Genomic DNA, 20,423 nt, shown 5'->3' with positions numbered 1-20,423 from the left:
TCCTTTGTAGAATTGATTAGAGGAGTAACAGTGGGAGACGGTGACGTTTTAATTTCGTTAGACGTCACTTCTCTTTTCACTAACGTACCTAAAGATCTGGTAATTGTTGATCTATCGTGGTAATTGTTGAAACTGTCTAATAATTCACCAATACCCGACCTGGGAACAACCGCGAAAATATCATCTACATATCGTTTAAAAAAGGATATCCTAAAACTGAGCCGCTGTATACAATGTTTCTTTAAATCCTCGATGAACGCTTTTAACCTATTTGCATGTACGCGTATCGTCTTGCGTTTTACTTTAATGGTGTAGTTTACGTCGCTGTGTTGTTCCACGATCACGTACGGTCCTACCCATTGCGAATTGAGTTTTTTAGATCGTCCTCTTCGTACTGTTTCGTCGTGTAATAGTACCTTGTCTCCTATTTTGAATGTTTCCTTGTTGCATTTTTTGTCGAATTGCTGCTTTGCTTTTTCTTTCTCTTCTTTGGTATGCTCTCTCGCGACTTGATTCGTGGCGCGTATTCGTTCTCGTAATTCTTTCGCGTAATCTTCGTACGAATATGTTAGTTTCGGGGGTCTTGTTAGGGCTGTCGGTAGGTTTGCTTGGTGTCCATAGACAAGTTCGAACGGTGTGAGTCCTGTCGTCGTATGAGGCGTCGTATTATACGTGAACATTGCGTAGGGTATCCACTCATCCCAGTCGGTTTGGTCCTTATTTATGTAATGTCTTAGGTACTCTGCCAGAGTACGATGCGATCTTTCCAGCGCTCCATTACTTTCGGGATGATATGCTGTTGTCTGTATTTTTTCGATTTTCAGTAGCTTGCACATGTTCTTAAATATCTCGCTTGTGAAATTTGTTTTTTGGTCCGTGAGAATTTTCTCCGGTATTCCGTGTTCTAGGACTACTTTCGTTACAAAGGCTTTTGCTACTGTATTTGCCTCCTGATTTTCTACGGGTACTGCCTTGCTAAACTTTGTTAGATTGTCTTGGAACGTGAGGAGGTATTTATTTCTGTTATTCGTGACTGTTAGTGGGCCTACTATGTCGAGCGCGCATTTTTCGAATGGTCGCTCGGGCGTATCTGTAATAGTCATTGGCATTTTCGTTTTTCTACTCAATTTGTTCTTCTGGCAGTACTCGCATTTATTTATGTAATCTTCTACATACGCCGTAATTCCACGCCAGCTGTGCTGTAATCGGATACGGTTTAGTGTTCGCGTGACTCCTTGGTGCCCTCCCGTAGGCGAGTCGTGATACTCGTAGAGTATTTGCCGCTTTTCCTCCTCCGAGTAATCTCTCGGGGGGTCGTCGTCCTGTTACATTTATCGCTGATGTTTCGGCTATCGGATTTCGGCTCAATGCATCGGCATTCACGTTGTTTTTTCCTGCTTTATGTACGATCTCGTAATCGTATTCCTCTAGTTTTAGCCTCCATCTTATTAGTCTGGAGCCGGGGTCGTTTACATTAAATAGCCAGATCAATGGTTTGTGATCGGTTATGATTTTAAATCTAACGCCATATAAGTAGGGGCGGAAATGTTTTACCACCCAGACGATTGCTAATAGCTCTTTTTCTGTGGTATTATAATTTTGCTCTGCCTTGCATAATACTCGGCTTTCGTACGCTATCGGTCGGTCTTGGCCTACTGTTCCTTGTGAGAGCACGGCTCCGATGGCGTAATCTGACGCGTCGATAGATACCAAGAACTCTTTGCTAAAGTCAGGGTAATCCAATACCGGGGCTGTCGTTAATTTCTCTTTAAGTAGATCAAACGCGTTCTGTTGTTCGATTGACCAATTAAATTTTTCTCCTTTCTTTGTGAGCTTTGTTAGAGGCTTGGCTATTTTTGAGAAATTTTCGATAAATTTTCTGTAGTATCCGGCTAACCCGATGAAAGATTGTATATCTTTCACTCTTCTTGGGGTCGGAAATTCTTTTACTGCTTGTAACTTAGACGGGTCTGGCGATATTCCGTTTTCGGATATCACATGCCCTAGGTAAATGACCTCTTTTCGTAAAAATGCGCACTTGTTTGGTTGTAACTTAAGATTGTATTTTCGTAGTCTGTGCAGTACTGCGATTAACCGCTTAATGTGCTCTGTCAGCGATGCTCCGTATATAACGATGTCATCGATATACACGAAACATTTCAATCCTAACAGTCCGGCTAATACCGCATACATTAATCGCTGAAAGGCCGCTGGTGCATTTTTTAGACCGAATGGCATTCTGTTGTGCTCGAAATGTCCGTCTGGAGTCGAAAATGCCGTTTTCTGCTTATGTTCTTCGTGCATCGGGATTTGGTGATATCCCGAGGCTAAATCTAGTACAGAAAAATATTTCGCATTGCCTAGCTGATCAAGTATATCTGTAATGTTTGGCATGGGAAAGGAGTCTCCCATTGTGAGATCGTTCATTTTTCTGAAGTCGATCACTACGCGAAATTTTATTCTGCCGAACGCGTCAGGTTTCTTGGCGACAACTACTATTGGCGCGTTCCACTGGCTTGTGCTCGGACGAATTATGCCGTCGTCCAACATTTTCCGTATTTGTTTCCTTACTTCGGCCTTATGTTTCTCGGGTAACCGGTATGGCTTTACATTTACTGGCGCACTATCGGGTCGTGTATTTATTTCGTGTTTTATTGCTGTAGTGGCGCTTAGTTTATCTCCGTCTAGGTAAAAAACGTCATAAAATTCATCGCAAATTTTTTCTACTGCCTCTCGCTCTTCTGTGTTTAGGTGATCGAGTTGTACTTGGTCGCGCACTTTCTTTTGTCGCTCTGTGACAGTCTCGTATTCTTCATTTGCCTGTAACGTGAGTACGCTCGCGGCGTCGTCCGCCGGCAGGTCTTCTAACGTTACGTGTGGAGTGAGGATCTCCACCGGCTTGTCCGTCACTTTCAATATGCTGACCGGGCAAGTAAATTCGACGGGTTTTACGAGGCAATGCCCGATGAAAACTCCGGGAGCAGGTTCACCGCTTTTCACTATGCCTACCCGGTTATGATCTGTGACGGCTTTTACAATGGTTTCACTGCGGGGAGGTAGCTTTATTTTTTGATACGGTCGTAACTTGAACATGGCTTTGCCTATTCTCAGCTGTTTTGATGTGTTTGAGATATCGGCTTTATGTTTAGTTAGGAAGTCGTTTCCTAATATTCCTTCGTATTCGATGGGGAAGTTATCTTTTACTACGTACATTGTGTGACGTATTTTCTTTTTTCCGAGATCTATGGTCGCTTTTATTTTTCCTAGCGTGTGAATTTGGTGTCCTGTTACGCCGATTAATGCCAGTTTCTCCTCTCGCACCATTGTTTTTCCCTTTAGGTTGCCTACTTTAATCAATGTTAGAGTTGCTCCGGAATCCAATAGAAGATTCATTTCTCCTCGTTCCGCTTCCTGTATAGGCAGTGTTATGATATCTAGCAAGCCCTTTTTGTGTTTCTCCGTTACCTGAGACACTCGGTATGTCTCGGCGGCGCGTGCCTTATTTCTTTTCGGCTTCTCTTCCTCCTCGCTACTGCTGTCGGAGGGTGCGTCCTCGCTAGATTCGCTCGTTTTGGTTTTTCTTACTGTGCCTGTCGGTGCTTTTTTCGCACTTTCCTGTTTCGGTCGGCGCGGTCGCTCGGATTTCGGCCGTCCGTTTAACGACCAGCACTCGTCGCGCTTGTGCCCTGCTTTCTTGCAGTAGGTACACTCGATTATATTTATGCCACCGGGCTTATCCGCTTGCGGCAGCAGGAATTTATTAGCTTGCTGGCTCGTACGGCAATCTCGCCCGTAATGGCCGGTCTTACCACATTTGTAGCATTTCACAGTTGCGTTTCCCGCATTTCGCGCGTTCCCCTGATTAAATCTATTTCTGTTTACTGCTTGTCCGTTCCGCGGGGAGGGGCCTCTAACTTTTTCCTCGGCACTGGCGCCGGTTATTGCCTTCTGTAGGCTTGGATATCGCTGTGCTCGGACCAGCATTTTGATATCATCATGCAGCCCGATTTGGAAGTTATGCAGAGCTTGCATTTTAATACTTTCTAATATCGCTTTTTGCTGCTCTTGCGAGTGCCCTTGGCCTTCTTCCATGGCCTCACACAGTTCTTTCGCGAGCTTCTTGACTCGACGCCCGAATTCCTGCGTGCTTTCTCCCGCTTTTTGTTTTAGCGAGTTGAATTCTAGCTGCAGATGGGTCATGCCGCGTTTTCCGAGATACTCCGTTTCGAGTTCGCGTTTTAGCTGCTCGAAGTCGCGAATATCACGCGTGTCGAAGTCGGTCATTGCCTTGCCCTTGAACTTTGTGCACAAGATTGCTTCTAGGAGCATGGTTTCGTCAGCGGACTGTATATTTTTCATCGCGTAAGTGCTTGCATTAATAAATTCGCGAACGCGTTCTCGGGATTCTCCGTTCATTTCGGGAATCATGTTACGAGCTTCCTTTAGGCTGAGGAACCCGAGATGGTGCCCTGGCTGACTACGGACGTCGCTGTGCGTTCGTCCGTAGGTCACGTCCAGCGGGCCCTGGCTGGTCCGTACGCGTCGTTCTCGCGCATCGGGGCGGTCGTGAGTGGCGGATTCCATTTGACTCATGCGTTTCCGTATCTCGCGGATCGCGCGCAGGACTTCTACAGAGCGCTCGAACTCTGCGGCCTCTGTACGGTCCATGCGTTCCTGCATGTCGCGCATCATGCGTAGGACATCGCTGAGCACGGAGCTCATTGCTCCGGGGCTTACCTGCGTCGGCTCGGGGGCTCGACCTTGGTCGCCTTCGGGCGGTTGCCCATTTTCCGCGGGTCTAAACCGCTCTATTTCCGCGTTAATTTGCGCCGGGGATATGTCCTCTCGCGGCGCGATGGTCGCGGTAGCTCGTGGCTGGCTCATTCTGTCGGCCCGGGGGGTATAATCCTCTTCCTCGGGGTCGAATATATCGCTGTCGTATGACGTCAGGGAGAATTCTCTTCTCCCTGCGTTTTCGCTCTGAGTATCAGCCGAGGTGTCCGATCGTGCGTCACCGTCGGTCGGGGGCAATCTGTGTGCGTCACTGTCGCTGCTTGTGTTGTCGACGCTATCTCGCGGGTTTCTGTTCGCGTCGCAAAGACTAGCGTCTAAGAATTCGAATTCGCGTTCTACGATGACGTTAGGGTGTAGCTCGAGCACCGGCGAGCTTGCGTCGTCGAGTTGCGCGTCTAAGTTTCTTCGCACGCGATCTAATTCGTCGTTCGCGAGTCGTATAGCGCGAAAACGATTCCTGATACTATTTTCGATGGCTCGTTGCGCGCGCTCGCTTAACACAAATGATGCGTTGCTGACAGGGGGATGCCGGGACAAGTCGTCCGACATCTATCGGCGCATATGCTTTAGCGTCCTAAAACGCGAAAATCTTTCGGCGCTTCGCGGTTGTATTGCCTGCAATCGCGAAAATTTCTCTCGCTATCCGGTTTTCGCTATCGCGGGGTACGCACGCAGAGATATAACGGTTGCGTCGCGGCGCGTGCTGGTATCGGCTTACAATGGCGTGTTGACTTACAGTACCGCCGCGTAGTGCATCGTGACCGCTTTCTGCCGCGTCGAGTCTGGCAGGGCCGCTTCACTGCTTCTGCGTTGTCTGCTCTGCTGCGTCCTTGCTGCGCTGCTTCGCTGGCTCGCTGCGTCCCTGCGTCGCTGCGTCGGGCTGGCGTGTCCGTGCGGTAGTTCGGGGCCTCTCCGGTGTCGCTGATAGCACGCGGGGCTACTGCCGTCGTTTCTCGCACTCGGGATCCGGCTGGCTTTTCCTCTCCGGGATATTTTACCGCCGTCTAACGATCCGTTCCCTTCGCAGGCGCAATCTGGCAGGATGTCCTCCCGTCCGGTTGGCAGATCCCACCGCTGCCACCAATTGTTGTGCCGTACCTCTGATTCGAGGGATCGGCACGGAGTTCTTTTGGATCCGCCGGGAGGAAGGAGGAATAATGTTGCCAGAGTTTTCTACTTGACGATATTTTAATAAAAGACCTTTTATTCTTGATACACTTGTTTCGTTGATTTCGTTGCCCTGACTCGCGGGCGTTCTCAATAGGATAGTTTTCGTTGGTCGTGCGCGATTAGCCTTACGTTCTAGACTGCCCGCCGCTTCTCGGAAGGGCGGGCTTTTATCACTCGCGTATTTGCTTCCGCGATGCTGACTTAGCTGTCAGCGCTTTTGCTTCCGGGTGAGTGACTGGGATGCCACTTGCAACACCCGGAATGCCAGCTCAGGTGGATTTGGCAATATTCGGAAGAAGCGCTGACAGCTAGGTGTCGAAATAACGACACGGCGACTTCCGCCTCACAACAATTGTAATTTTTCCAGATTTATTTTTTACATTGAGGTCTTTGTAAAGTAAAGAAAATTACGAAAAAGCAATGTACAAATTACAATTGTACCCTTTTCTATGATTGTATACGGTAATTAAGGGACTTACGATCTATATTCTACACTGGGACGGAGGAATTCCAACTGCGTAAAATATTTACAATTGGTTTTGTTCATTGTGGCACTGCCACTGCGTTTTGAATTTGTTTCCTCTGTGAGTAATTTTACGAAACGATCTCTTAAGGATTTGAATGTTTTCTGACTCCACCCAGTCTGCACACCTGAAAATGATATTACGATATTCACTGATAGTATATATGTATAACCAACCCCTATTCTATATGCCAAAAGTGTGAAATCAATTTCTTCAGACATGATTAAGAAGTGATATTTATGTACATCTACTGCGTAAAGGGCTGAATTTTACTTACCTAAAGCTATATCGACTTCTTGCCACAATTCTGAAGTTACTTTAAAACCCCTTCTGGCATACGGAAGTGATGTGTTCCATAACGGCTCTCGGCAAAAAACTTCTCCAATGAGAAGTTCTCGACTATCTGCAGCTTGGCTTGAGTAATGTGAATTTTCTCCTTCACTGTCTCCCGCGTTTAGTGTACATACACTATAATGCTGTTGGGCAGCTGCACTGTCTTCTATGACTGTATCACAGTTGTCGCAAATCTGTAACAGGTGAACGGATAGTGAACGCAAAATCAATTTATATATTTGTATCTATCGCGTGAATATACATAGCATGATGTTAACATTGTAACTGGGAATCCAGATAAACTTGCATAAGTGCATAAGCATATGCATAAGAGAATGGATTGGTCTATTTTCTTTATGCACAAGTTTATGGACCAATCAGTTTTCTTATGCATAACGCATAAACATACGCATAAAAAAATTGATTGGTTCATAAACTTGTATATAAAGAAAATAGACCAAAAATAAATTTCTCGAACAAAAGTTCTTTTGTGTAATACATTCTTTGTGTCCTAAGCGTATCATTGTATGGTTATATTTATATAAGGCATTTGATTATACTTTCAGTACAATGTCATTTATTATTAATCTCTCTAGATTGTGAATAAATAATCTGCCAAGTGTCATGCACCGTACATGGCGTTGCAAATGAAAAGTATTGTAACAACTATAATGAAGTGAATTGTTAGGTTAGGCAACCGTATATCTGTAATAATTTATTACGAATATCAATTGGATAATAATATTAAAGTTGTATAATCATTATCATGTAAATAAATAAATAAATTTTGAACTTACGAATGACGCTTCATTATCCGTGTACCGCTGAGACATCGTGAGATTGGGAAATTTTGTACTTTGGTGAATGCCACAACCACAACGTAACCAAAAGTCTAGCAAACAGACGTCGCGTCGTGCAAGATCTCGCGTCGGAAATGACGTCATAAAATGAAACGTTTTGATTGGATAACTCATGACGCGGCGTCGTGACGCGACGCGCGACGCGTACAGTGGGAACGCACCATTAAAAACGCGAAAGGCATTGTATGCCACCGAACATTTGTGCGTCGTGACTTATCAATACGTGCAACCACCATCTTGTGTAATATGAAGATTTGTGAACAACCATCACTCTGTGAACAAAGAAGAATGAATAAATTAATTAATCAGTTATCATAAAATTTCGGGAATTATCATATTTACTTACCTTTATACTTACCTGATCCATCGGTGTCGGCGAATCGAAGTCCCTCGTTGATCCTGGTCGGCGGTGGCAGCGGTGATCCAGAGTGTCGGCGACGGCGATGAGTCATCTGGGACAGGAACCTGAAAAAAGTAGAAATTAGTTAAATTGATATTCTACGAAATTAAAGATACTTACTTTTTCGGTTATTCAAGGTTATTCAAGGTCAAACCGAGTGGCGACCGTTAATTATAAGGACATTTCAGTTTGAATCGTACCTTCCTCTAGTGCCGTTCGGTTACAACCTCACCTTGCAACCAGCGGCTGCAAACGAGCGAACGCCGGCGTCATCGACAGGCAGCCCAGTGGTCGTGGAGTAGGGAGTGCTCGAGCGACCGATAATTCTGCTGAAAAAAGGATCCGGGAGGCAAGGCACGAGACGGAGCGGCATCGCAGCGCGAAGCGGTTGACCTGAGGCAGCGGATCGACTCTCAAGGGGCACAGCAACACGGAAACGCGAACACCTGTAAACAAAAAGAAAAATGTTAAAAAAAGTGTGTGAGCGAAAACAAGTGTATGCAAAAAGAAAAAAATGGCGCGAAAATTAATAATTAGTGTTAACCAAAAAACAGTTTCCCGTTGGAAACGCGAGCGTTAGATTAAAATAATCAGTATTCGACGACCGAGATTAAAATTTCGCGATAATTAGCGATCCGAAAATTTCTCGATGAATTATCAGGAGAGAAAGTAACGTAGATAAAAGCAGTAATAGGGTGATTTATCGAGACAAAATCGTGAAAATTATGTCGCGATCGAATTATCGGTGCAAAAGATAACGCGAGCAAGCGGCTCACCAATATTAAGAGATAGTATAAAATAAATGCGTGCGATCACCAAATACTGAATAAAATATATATATATATATATATATCCAATACATGATATACATATATATATATATATATATATATATATATATATATATATATTTGAAAATTATCCAATGCAATATTACGGAATAATAGAAACGCGCCTCGGTTGTTACGCGGTGCTCTCAGCGCACACGTACATGGCACGCACTGGTGTGCGGTACAGAGTCATCTGTCACACACATGCTACCGAGGCCGTCGGTAGCAAAAAATAAAAATATCGGCATATTGATTATTTTTTATTCCAATTCCTACCACCCTGTGGTACGGCGCTGTAATTCGCGTTAGAGTTCGCCGGTCTTCTTTACCGACGCCGATCAAGTTCGGCTACGGCTCCAGCATCCCCTTAACACGATTTTTTAATTGCCGTGTTAACCTTTTGGTAACGCGACTTCGCGTTCTTGCTGGCGCGCGTTGTTTCGACGTTCGTTTTATTCACGCGTTCTATCGTTAACGAACTTTATTCGCGTTGCAACTATATTGTGCTTTTCAGCCACCTTATATATAAGGCTTCCCGTAGCTTTCGTCTAACGGGTGTTTTCGCGGAATTTATTTTCCCGATTATACTTTTTCGACGGAGATTTTCGGTCTCTCGTCTATGCTTTTCTTATGAAAAAATATTTTTTATATTTTTACTGTTTTGCGCTACGTGTTGATTCGCGCCGAATCCCCGTACCCATATTTACGCGATTTTTTATCGTCGTAAAGTTTTTTACGCTTCGCAACTTTGCGTCCTATCTAGCGCACGTTTTCACGGAATTCGTTTCTTGCGTTCTATCATTCACATCGATTATCACGCTACAGCTCAATTGCTTTGTATTTCTGGCGACACCTCGTCCTATTTCGTGCTCCGTTTTCCGCTACTCCGACCTTTGGGTTTTTTACGCGTGGTTCTCACGGCTTAAAGTTCGTGTAAAAGACCCCGTACGATTATTTAACGCGATTCGGTATAACCGCGGGTCAATTGTTCGACTTTCGCGATTTCGCGTCCTATTATCGCACGTTGTTTCGCGCTTCCACAGATACACTCAATTTTACGCTCGTGTTTGAGTTTTCTACTTTTCGTATCCTTTTTTACAGTCTTCACGGTATTCTACGGCTACGCTTGTCGTGAAATTTATTTCTTTAAAGGCTACAATTCTCCGCGTTTTTCCTAACTAATTCTACACACACTAGCGTTTCTCCCGCAATTCGGTTACGCGAGTCCTGTCACAGTCGCCATTTTGGCTTGGGTTGTGTTCCCTTGGCCGTGTACCAAGCAAGCATCGTTACGATAGAATTATCAGTTTCTCCCGAGATCATAGGGTCTCGCCATATCGTCACGAAAGTCACACTGACGTATGCTAAACTAGCCGTATTACACTCTCTTTACACTATGACCGGACGGGTCTATAGAAGCCATCAATCACCTTTGAATTTATTTGATTTATGTCAAAATTACGGTCGCCACTCGGTTTTATTCGGAACACCGAGAAAGAATCACTTCAACAAACGAATGAACGTGCAGATCTCAGACCTTTTGATTTTCCCTCGCTAATTCTCTCATTTTTTTTTCTGTTGCAGGTTCTTCCTGGATGCTGCCGAATCGTGGATCACCGCTGGACCTCGCCTTTTTGGACCCTCTTTGGACTGCAGCTGTGCACCGCTGACTACGCCTCAGGATCTTTGCTGGATCGCCTCACCGGGATCTCCCCGTAGCTGATTGGATTAGACCGCCGACAGGTAAGTTATGGATAAAAATAAGTAAGTATCGTAGGTATTACACACGATTAAATTTAATGACTTAAAAATTCTTTTATTTAAGGTAAGAAAATTATTTATTCTTCCTTTAAGACTGTTGCAAGTTTAACCGACTTTATCGCACACGAAGTTACGAATATAAGTTTCGATTCGACAAGAGATTTAACGCGTCTACCGCGGGATCGTTGCCGCAAAGTGAATTTTAAGACAACTGCTAGACCTGTAGCTTAGTGAATCGGCAAGCTCGACTTCTTGACCGTTCGCTTCAAGGCCCGACAAACAAATCCTCGATTCATCGGTCAGGCTCTACCTCCCAAGCGCTGGGACGGTTTCCCCTTCTCGCACCGGTAACGCCCATTCGCGCGTTCTCGCCGTATCAGCGCTAGCCCAGCCTATAGCTTTTTCTTCCGCGTTTCGGAATAATTATTTGCACCTGTCGCACACCTGTTTCGCACATCACATGTGTTTTGGTACAATAGCCTATTCATGATATTCGGTGGTTTTTGCATATTTTCGCAATGTGGAATTTGCATTCCATCACGTACGCTTTACAATGTCTTGTTATTTTGCAAACGTTCTTTCCATTTCGCTTGATTTACAATAACAACCGATTCTACGCGCTTCTAGAATCGCCGCGGCGTTTTGCGTAGCTGGCCATTGAAATTTTAACTTTTATTAAATTATAATTAATCAAGCTCTTGGGAAACATGTCCTGGCAACGCAAAACTTCCCATTTACATATGATTGTCATCGCCGGTCGGCCGAAACGTGTTTCGCTCACCCCTTTCGCTCATCACTCGGGTTCCGTTGGGACGCTCGGTTCCACAAAATTATGTTCCATTGCCTGGATCGTGCCATTCTGTACGCCTATGTCCATCTTCGAGCACGTGTCACCCATTTCCGGTCGTATCCGTTGACCATCGGTCGTAGTTAGCGATTTCCCGGTTCCGTCATTCGTATGACGTCGGTATTGGCCTGAATCTACTTTCTATTATTCCCTCAGTCGATTTCAATCGAAACTTCCTGAAGATGCGTCGTGGTTCGAGTTCTTCGCACCTTGTGCACCGATCGCGTTCCCATCGGCCAATTCATGCTTCCTAGACTTGTCCAAAGATAATACCGTTGGTAGATCTTCGCCTTTATACGTGGTTTGTAAAATCCCGTGACCATCGATGATCGTTGAAATTTTATTCAACCGCGCGTGTTTCTGCGTATAAACGTTGGTACCGCGGTTGTGTCGGTCCAATCGCTAATTTGCTATTTCGCCATACCACACAAAATTTCCCGTATCGCGCTTTGTTGGTCACCCGTTACATGCTCCGGCTCACGTTGGTTACGTGGCCTTTCTCGTATAGTTGACGGTTCACCCGTCGTGCGCCCCCTTGGTGCATACCAGGTGTCCGTGTTATTTCCCGATTTTATTTATTTTATGTGAATTTCGTGAAATTGTTTTTCGCGTTGTTCGATTCGCAAATTTGGAAGTTAAAATGAAACGACAAATTTCGTTTTATTTCGCGCGTATAATTATTACTCCGGATTTCTAATTTTGCAGCACGAAGTATCCTTTGATCGCCTCGATCGCGATCGCATCCGTGGATGGTTTCTGTTCACCGCCGTGGGTCGGTCTTTACGCGTTTCGCGTGCCTGCGCAAGCTAATGCTCGGTCTACAACGTATTTTCGTTGATTTTAGTCACATGGTTCGCGTAATTCCGTTATTCTGCCATATTGGCCTGAATACAAGTGACGGGTTATCTTGAACAAAATAACTCGTGTAATTTATCACAAAATAAATATTTTTAATAAATCAAATGCCCGATTTGACATCCCGCGATTTTTGATCGCTGAACCAAAATAAAATTATATATCTCGCTCAATCGAGTCAACATTTTCCTACAACATGATATCTGGTCGCTGAATCTCTAGATTGCGAACCTTTGTAAATAAAGTCTTTTAAACTCGTTTTCTTTGTCAACACATATAAATCAGATCAATTTTTACCAAATGTCAATTGGTGATTAAACGCATTTACTAACTATCGCTATATATATATATATACAGGGTGTCAAAAATAAAAGTAACCACCCGAATAGAGGGGGTAGATTGGGTCAAACTGAAAAGAAAAGTCTCGTACCATTTTGCAAAATTCGCAATAGTTAACGAGTTATTAAATAAAACGTCTGAGCGAATGCGCGCACAAGGAGCGATAGAGGCGGGCCTCGGCGGCTGGCTGGGCTGGCACGGTGCCCGGCGCGCGGCGAACGGTGGGGGTCGAGAGACGAGCGGCGAGCGGGGCGCGGCGCGGCGCGGCGAACGTCGAGCGACAGATGTTATACACTACGACGAAAAAGTATTAGAGCCAGCCCATACTAAACTTACGATAATTCCTTCGCGTAAACGGGATTTTCCTTCGCGTAAACGGGATTTTGTAGTAACTTACAATAATTTACTCCGCGTAAACGAGTGAATTATCGTAAGTTACTACAGAAGTAACGCGCTCGCGTAAACGTAGTAACAGTAGGTAGCACACGTATTGGCTATTGCATAGGCATTGCCGTAACGTCTTACGCCTTAGATAATATTAATTAGTTTAGCTTGAATTATGTGTAATAAAAACATTTAATTTTAGTAAATTTAATTATTTTGCATGTCAAAGTTTACGAGGTTTACCACAAGCCTTACTTTAACTTTTGTTTATGTTATAATAACTTTAATGGTGCGTGTCCACCTGCGAGTAAAACTCTCGAGAGTAGCTCTCGAGATTGATTCTCGCAAATGGACATATTCCTAAAGATATAACGGAGAATGAATCGCAGCTCTCGGCGAGCGAACTTTTCAAGACCTACTCGCAAATCGACACGACGTTATATTACTCTCGAAGATCAGCTCGCCAAGCTCGAACGCTGTTCGTATTTTGAGAGCTACATGATGACACAAAGGAACTTATTGAATAATGCGGAAATCATGAACCATTGTAGAATACTACTGTGACAGAAATAAAAGTTTTTTTAATTTATATGTTTTGCGAATAAAGTGCGAAAAATTCATAATTTAAAGAATTAGATAAGAATACTTTTAATACATTCTCTGCTTATTACATGGTCAATAATTAGTAACACTTTAGTTTTACATACTTTGCACGTTTTAGTTACAGCGTTGAAATTAAATCAAAAGACACGGTAGTGTCTCGCGCCAAGTACACGCGGAGCGAGACCGACCGTGACTCTTTTACGCGACGCGACGGGTTGCGAGTACCCGAGATGTTGAGATCTCGATAACGAGTGAACGGATCAAGTTCTAAGTAGGCTTGATCGATAGCTTGAGGTCCAATTAGGGGGGGGTTTCTCTCATAATATTCCGCTACGTGCCTTACGAGCGGAGATATTGCGACGCAAAGTCCAAATGTGAAAATTTATTTTTAAGATACGTCTCCTCCTAACGCTGCGATCTATCAGAGAAACGTCACTTTCACTTTTTCGACGCTGGCGGCGCAGGTATCGCCAGTTTCGATATCGCGCGCGTATTTCAAAATTAGGTCGATAAACTTATCGGTCAGGAGGAAGATTTCTATTTAAGTAAAAATTAGGTATATATATAATAAATATTGAGTCAACGGAAAAGTAGGTTCTCTATGCTTGGCAGAAAGTGCCGCTAGGGAATTTTTAAGTCGATTCTTATGAATCAAGCTTGAATTTGATGTCTATGTATCCCAGGTTGCCGATGACAAGGTCCAGATAGTGCGCTTTATAGTTTTCGGTGTTCAGGTGTAATAATACGTTGAATTCGATGTCTACGTGTCCCAGGTTGCCGATGACGAGGTCCACATAGTGCGCTCCGTAGTTTTTGGTGTCTACGTGTATTAATATCTTGAATTCGATGTCCACGTGTCCCAGGTTGCCGATGACGGGATCCAGATAATGCGCTTCATAGATTTCGGTGTCCAGGTGTAATAATACGTTGAATTCGATGTCCACGTGTCCCAGGTTGCCGATGACGAGGTCCACACAGTGCGCTTCGTAGTTTTCGGTGTCCAAGTGTAATAATATGTTGAATGCGATGTCTACGTGTCCCAGGTTGCCGATGACGAGGTCCACATAATGCGCTACGTAGTTTTCGGTGTCTACGTGTATTAATACCTTGAATTCGATGTCCACGTGTCCCAGGTTGCCGATGACGAGGTCCACACAGTGCGCTTCGTAGTTTTCGGTGTCCAGGTGTAATAATACGTTGAATGCGATGTCTACGTGTCCCAGGTTGCCGATGACGAGGTCCACACAGTGCGCTCCGTAGTTTTTGGTGTCTACGTGTATTAATATCTTGAATTCGATGTCCACGTGTCTCAGGTTGCCGATGACGAGGTCCACACAGTGCGCTTCGTAGTTTTCGGTGTCCAGGTGTAATCGTACGTTGAATTCGATGTCTAGGTGTCCCAGGTTGCCAATGACGAGGCCCACATAGTGCGCTCCGTAGTTTTCGGTGTCTACGTGTATTAATACCTTGAATTCGATGTCCACGTGTCCCAGGTTGCCGATGACGAGGTCCACACAGTGCGCTTCATAGTTTTCGGTGTCCAGGTGTAATAATACGTTGAATTCGATGTCCACGTGTCCCAGGTTGCCGATGACGAGGTCCACACAGTGCGCTTCGTAGTTTTCGGTGTCCAGGTGTAATAATATGTTGAATGCGATGTCTACGTGTCCCAGGTTGCCGATGACGAGGTCCACATAGTGCGCTCCGTAGTTTTCGGTGTCTACGTGTATTAATACCTTGAATTCGATGTCCACGTGTCCCAGGTTGCCGATGACGAGGTCCACACAGTGCGCTTCGTAGTTTTCGGTGTCCAGGTGTAATAATACGTTGAATGCGATGTCTACGTGTCCCAGGTTGCCGATGACGAGGTCCACACAGTGCGCTCCATAGTTTTTGGTGTCTACGTGTATTAATATCTTGAATTCGATGTCCACGTGTCTCAGGTTGCCGATGACGGGATCTAGATAATGCGCTTCATAGATTTCGGTGTCCAGGTGTAATAATACGTTGAATTCGATGTCTACGTGTCCCAGGTTGCCGATGACGAGGTCCACATAGTGCGCTCCGTAGTTTTTGGTGTCTACGTGTATTAATATCTTGAATTCGATGTCCACGAGTCCCAGGTTGCCGATGACGGGATCCAGATAATGCGCTTCATAGTTTTCGGTGTCCAGGTGTAATCGTACGTTGAATTCGATGTCTAGGTATCCCAGGTTGCCGATGACAAGGTCCACATAGTGCGCTCCGTAGTTTTCGGTGTCCACGTGTCCCAGGTTGCCGATGACGAGGTCGAGATATCGCGCTCCGTATTTTTCGGTGTCTAGGTGTAATAATACCTCGAATTTGATGTTCACGTGTCCCAAGTTGCCGATGACGAGATCCAGATAGTGCGCTTCATAGTTTTCGGTGTCCAGGTGTAATTGTACGTTGAATTCGATGTCTAGGTGTCCCAGGTTGCCGATGACAAGATCCACATAGTGCGCTCCGTAGTTTTCGGTGTCTACGTGTATTAATATTTTGAATTCGATGTCCACGTATCCCAGGTTGCCGATGATGGGATCCAGATAGTGCGCTTCAGAGTTTTCGGTGTCCAAGTGTAATCGTACGTTGAATTTGATGTCTACGTGTCCCAGGTTGCCGATGACGAGGTCCACATAGTGCGCTTCGTAGTTTTCGGTGTCCAGGTGTAATAATATGTTGAATTCAATGTTTAGGTGTCCCAGGTTGCCGATGACAAGGTCCACATATTGCGCTCCGTAGTTTTCGGTGTCTACGTGTATTAATACCTTGAAATTGATGTCTAGGTGTCCCAGGTTGCTGATGACGAGGTCCACATAATGCGCTTCATAGTTTTTGGTGTCTAGGTGTATTAATAACTTTAAATCTGAATGGGTGCGTTCAGCCGATACTCCGCTAGCCTAGCAATCGTGAGCAGTTGCTCGTTTTTGCTCGTTTTTTCTCTTTTTAATCCAGTAAGTCAAAAAAGAGGAAACGAGCGAAAACGAGCGACTGCTCACGATTGCTAGGCTAGCAAAGTATCGGCTGAACGCACCCAATATAGGACACGTAGATATCGAATTCGAGGTATTAATACATGTAGACACCGAAAACTACGAAGCGCACTATGTGGACCTCGTCATCGGCAACTTGGAACACGTGGCCATCAAATTCAAGGTCAAGAGACACGGTAGTGTCTCGCGCCAAGTACACGCGGAGCGAGACCGACCGTGACTCTTTTACGCGACGCGACGGGTTGCGAGTACCCGAGATGTTGAGATCTCGATAACGAGTGAACGGATCAAGTTCTAAGTAGGCTTGATCGATAGCTTGGGGTCCAATTAGGGGGGGGTTTCTCTCATAATATTCCGCTACGTGCCCTACGAGCGGAGATATTGCGACGCATAGTCCAAATGCGAAAATTTATTTTTAAGATACGTCGTCTCCGTCAACCGCTTTTCTTTATAACATACATGTAACAAACAGAGAACGTCACTTTCACTTTTTCGACGCTGGCGGCTAACGGCGTTAGTGTCGCAATGCAGTGCAGTGCAGACAGTGCGTTCGTTTAGAGCGCTATCCTGTCAGTCAGTTCATCATCTGATCAGTTAACCTATCTCGATCGATCGAGAGACACGGTAGTACGCGCGGAGCGAGACCGATCGTGTGACTCTTTATTACGCGTCGCGAGGTAAGGTGCGACAACGCGCGCATACGCGCGTACGCGAAACGGCAGTAACACCGTAATCGTGCCGGCGATATACTGAATTGAATTGCTTCGTGCTTATCTAAAGATTTCGTATCCCTACATTGGGTGCGTTCAGCCGATACTTCGCTAGCCTAGCAATCGTGAGTAGTCGCTCGTTTTCGCTCGTTTCCTCTCCTTTGACCCAATGGATTAAAAGGAGAGGAAACGAGCGACTGCTCACGATTGCTAGGCTAGCGGAGTATCGGCTGAACGCACCCATCTACTATCGCTGCCGGAAAAGAAGGTTCTCTACGCTTGGCAGAAAGCAGAAAGTGACGACTGACACGTTCGATCCCGACTTCGTTGATCGCAGAAGAGCTCAACTCGAGGTACGTTTCCGATTTGCAATTAAAAAATTTTGTGCGATGAATGATATATAGGCTACGGTCAACGTGATACAAATGCTTTGGAGCGTTCTTCCTCTCCTTCTTTCTTCATTGAAAGAAAAGAGAAGAGGAATGCTTCGAAGCATTTGTAGTGTCACGTTGACCGTAGCCATAATATCATATTAATACATTATTTTATTTTTTAGGTCAAGGATTGCCATTTAAAGCTGGTACGTTTGATGGGGCTGTCAGTATTTCTGCGCTTGTGGTTGTGCTATGCAAGCAATACTTTGCACAATCCTACAAGACGTTTATATCGTTTCTTATCAACGTTGTATGCATGTCTGTCAAGAAGCGCAAGAGCAGTGTTACAATTCTATCCAGAGAACGGTGAGAACAAGTTGTTGATATTATATATATCTTGATATATAGGCTACGGTCAACGTGATACAAATGCTCTGGAGCGTTTTTCTTCTCCTTCTTTCTTCATTGAAATAAAAGAGAAGAGGAATGCTTCGAAGCATTTGTAGTGTCACGTTGACCATAGCCATAATATCATATTAATACATTATTTTATTTTTTAGGTCAAGGATTGCCATTTAAAGCTGGTACGTTTGATGGGACTATCAGTATTTCTGCGCTTGTGGTTATGCTATGCAAGCAAAACTTTGCACAATCCTACAAGACGTTTATATCGTTTCTTATCAACGTTGTATGCATGTCTGTCAAGAAGCGCAAGAGCAGTGTTACAATTCTATCCAGAGAACGGTGAGAACAGGTTGTTGATATTATATATATCTTGATATATAGGCTACGGTCAACGTGATACAAATGCTTTGGAGCGTTCTTCCTCTCCTTCTTTCTTCATTGAAAGAAAAGAGAAGAGAAATGCTTCGAAGCATTTGTAGTGTCACGTTGACCGTAGCCATAATATCATATTAATATTTAGGTCAAGGATTGCCATTTAAAGCTGGTACGTTTGATGGGGCTGTCAGTATTTCTGCGCTTGTGGTTGTGCTATGCAAGCAAAACTTTGCACAATCCTACAAGACGTTTATATCGTTTCTTATCAACGTTGTATGCATGTCTGTCAAGAAGCGCAAGAGCAGTGTTACAATTCTATCCAGAGAACGGTGAGAACAGGTTGTTGATATTATATATATCTTGATATATAGGCTACGGTCAACGTGATACAAATGCTCTGGAGCGTTCTTCTTCTCCTTCTTTCTTCATTGAAATAAAAGAGAAGAGGAATGCTTCGAAGCATTTGTAGTGTCACGTTGACCATAGCCATAATATCATATTAATACATTATTTTATTTTTTAGGTCAAGGATTGCCATTTAAAGCTGGTACGTTTGATGGGGGCTATCAGTATTTCTGCGCTTGTGGTTGTGCTATGCAAGCAAAACTTTGCACAATCCTACAAGACGTTTATATCGTTTCTTATCAACGTTGTATGCATGTCTGTCAAGAAGCGCAAGAGCAGTGTTACAATTCTATCCAGAGAACGGTGAGAACAGGTTGTTGATATTATATATATCTTGATATATAGGCTACGGTCAACGTGATACTACAAAAAGGCGTGATATCTGTACAAAATTACCTTTTTTAAAAAAAAGGTAAAGAAAGGCGCCAAGTACACGCATAGTAGTGTATATGTTGTTACCTCGAAAAAAAAACAGTGGTAGTATTATACCTTAAAAAAATCTAAGTAACAAGTGGTAGACGAAATCTTTGTATCTTGAAAAATCTCGAAAAAACCTAAACAGTGGTATCTTCACCTCAAAAAAAAAACAAAGTAGTAGTATTATACCTCGAAAAAACCTAAGTAACAAGTGGTGGACGTAATCTTTGTATCTCCAAAAATCTCGAAAAAACCTAAGCAGTATTATTTTTATTTCCAAAAAATTATTACTCAAGTGATACATATCACAAAATTACGTTACCTTATCAAATAATGAGTCGCGCTTCAAGTGATCTATTATCACCTCGAAAAAAAACATAGTAGTATTATACCTCGAAAAAACCTAAGTAACAAGTGGTGGACGTAAGCTTTGTATCTCCAAAAATCTCATCACAAAATTACGTTACCTTATCAAAAAATGAGTCGCGCTTCAAGTGATCTATTATTACAATTACAAAAAAGAAATGATATCTCTTTTTAAATTACAGCGCCAATTACAGAGAACACACTGAGAAAAAAAATTTGTCAATTCCAAGAAATATTTAGTCCGATACGTTCAACTAAACATTTTAGTTAGTTAACTAAACATTAGTTGAATTAATTAATTCTTGATTAAAGAAACGAAATAAATTGTTGAAACAACTAATATTTAGTTAACTAACTAAAATGTTTAGTTGAACGTATCGAACTAAATATTTCTTGGGATTAACAATTTTTTTTCTCAGTATATTTTTCGAGATACAAGGATTACGTCTGCCACTTGTTACTTAGGTTTTTTCGAGGTATAATATTACTACTGCTTTTCTTCGATTAGAATAAAAAATTGAATCATGAAGAATTACACAGAGGTAACAGTACAAAATACAAATATTTTATTAAAATATTTAAACCCAACAAGGGAATACAAGGTATTTAAATACAAAGTTTATATATGTATTTTAAAAGATTTAATCGCATCGCAAAGAA

General features: G+C 43.6%; 3 protein-coding genes across 5 annotated transcripts in view; 1 reads left to right on the top strand and 2 right to left on the bottom strand.

Annotated features, from left to right (window-relative positions):
* The window catches only part of LOC143906733 (uncharacterized), a 140,655-nt gene that overhangs the window by 19,696 nt on the left and 100,536 nt on the right, over positions 1-20,423 (bottom strand). The window contains exons 2-5 of the mRNA XM_077422975.1: positions 8,282-8,527; positions 8,028-8,146; positions 7,619-7,953; positions 5,531-7,015 (exon numbers count right to left, since the gene is read on the bottom strand). Of these exons, the coding sequence (XP_077279101.1) occupies positions 5,531-5,550 (20 nt within the window). The 5' untranslated portion in view covers positions 5,551-7,015; positions 7,619-7,953; positions 8,028-8,146; positions 8,282-8,527. The remainder of the gene's footprint in view (positions 1-5,530; positions 7,016-7,618; positions 7,954-8,027; positions 8,147-8,281; positions 8,528-20,423) is intronic.
* LOC143906735 (uncharacterized) overlaps positions 1-20,423 on the bottom strand; it is a 109,866-nt gene that overhangs the window by 68,018 nt on the left and 21,425 nt on the right. The window lies entirely within an intron of this gene.
* LOC143906687 (uncharacterized) lies at positions 11,631-19,571 on the top strand. Its single transcript, XM_077422935.1, has 7 exons — positions 11,631-11,639; positions 17,270-17,388; positions 17,492-17,774; positions 17,978-18,161; positions 18,356-18,539; positions 18,721-18,904; positions 19,099-19,571. The coding sequence occupies exons 1-6, from the start codon at positions 11,631-11,633 to the stop codon at positions 18,737-18,739; spliced, it is 798 nt and encodes a 265-aa protein (XP_077279061.1). The 3' UTR covers positions 18,740-18,904; positions 19,099-19,571.

This window comes from Temnothorax americanus, unplaced genomic scaffold, assembly GCF_048541705.1.
Source record: "Temnothorax americanus isolate GAGA-0224 unplaced genomic scaffold, ASM4854170v1 Scaffold75, whole genome shotgun sequence".
Taxonomy (NCBI): domain Eukaryota; kingdom Metazoa; phylum Arthropoda; class Insecta; order Hymenoptera; family Formicidae; genus Temnothorax; species Temnothorax americanus.
Note: the sequence above shows the minus strand (reverse complement) of the source record. Positions and strands in the feature narration are given on the sequence as shown.

Coding starts and splice junctions, on each gene's coding strand:
- LOC143906687 (XM_077422935.1), top strand. Junction 17,389..17,491: donor TCTTTATTACGCGTCGCGAG/GTAAGGTGCGAC, acceptor GCTTATCTAAAG/ATTTCGTATCCCTACATTGG. Junction 17,775..17,977: donor GCAGAAGAGCTCAACTCGAG/GTACGTTTCCGA, acceptor TTTATTTTTTAG/GTCAAGGATTGCCATTTAAA.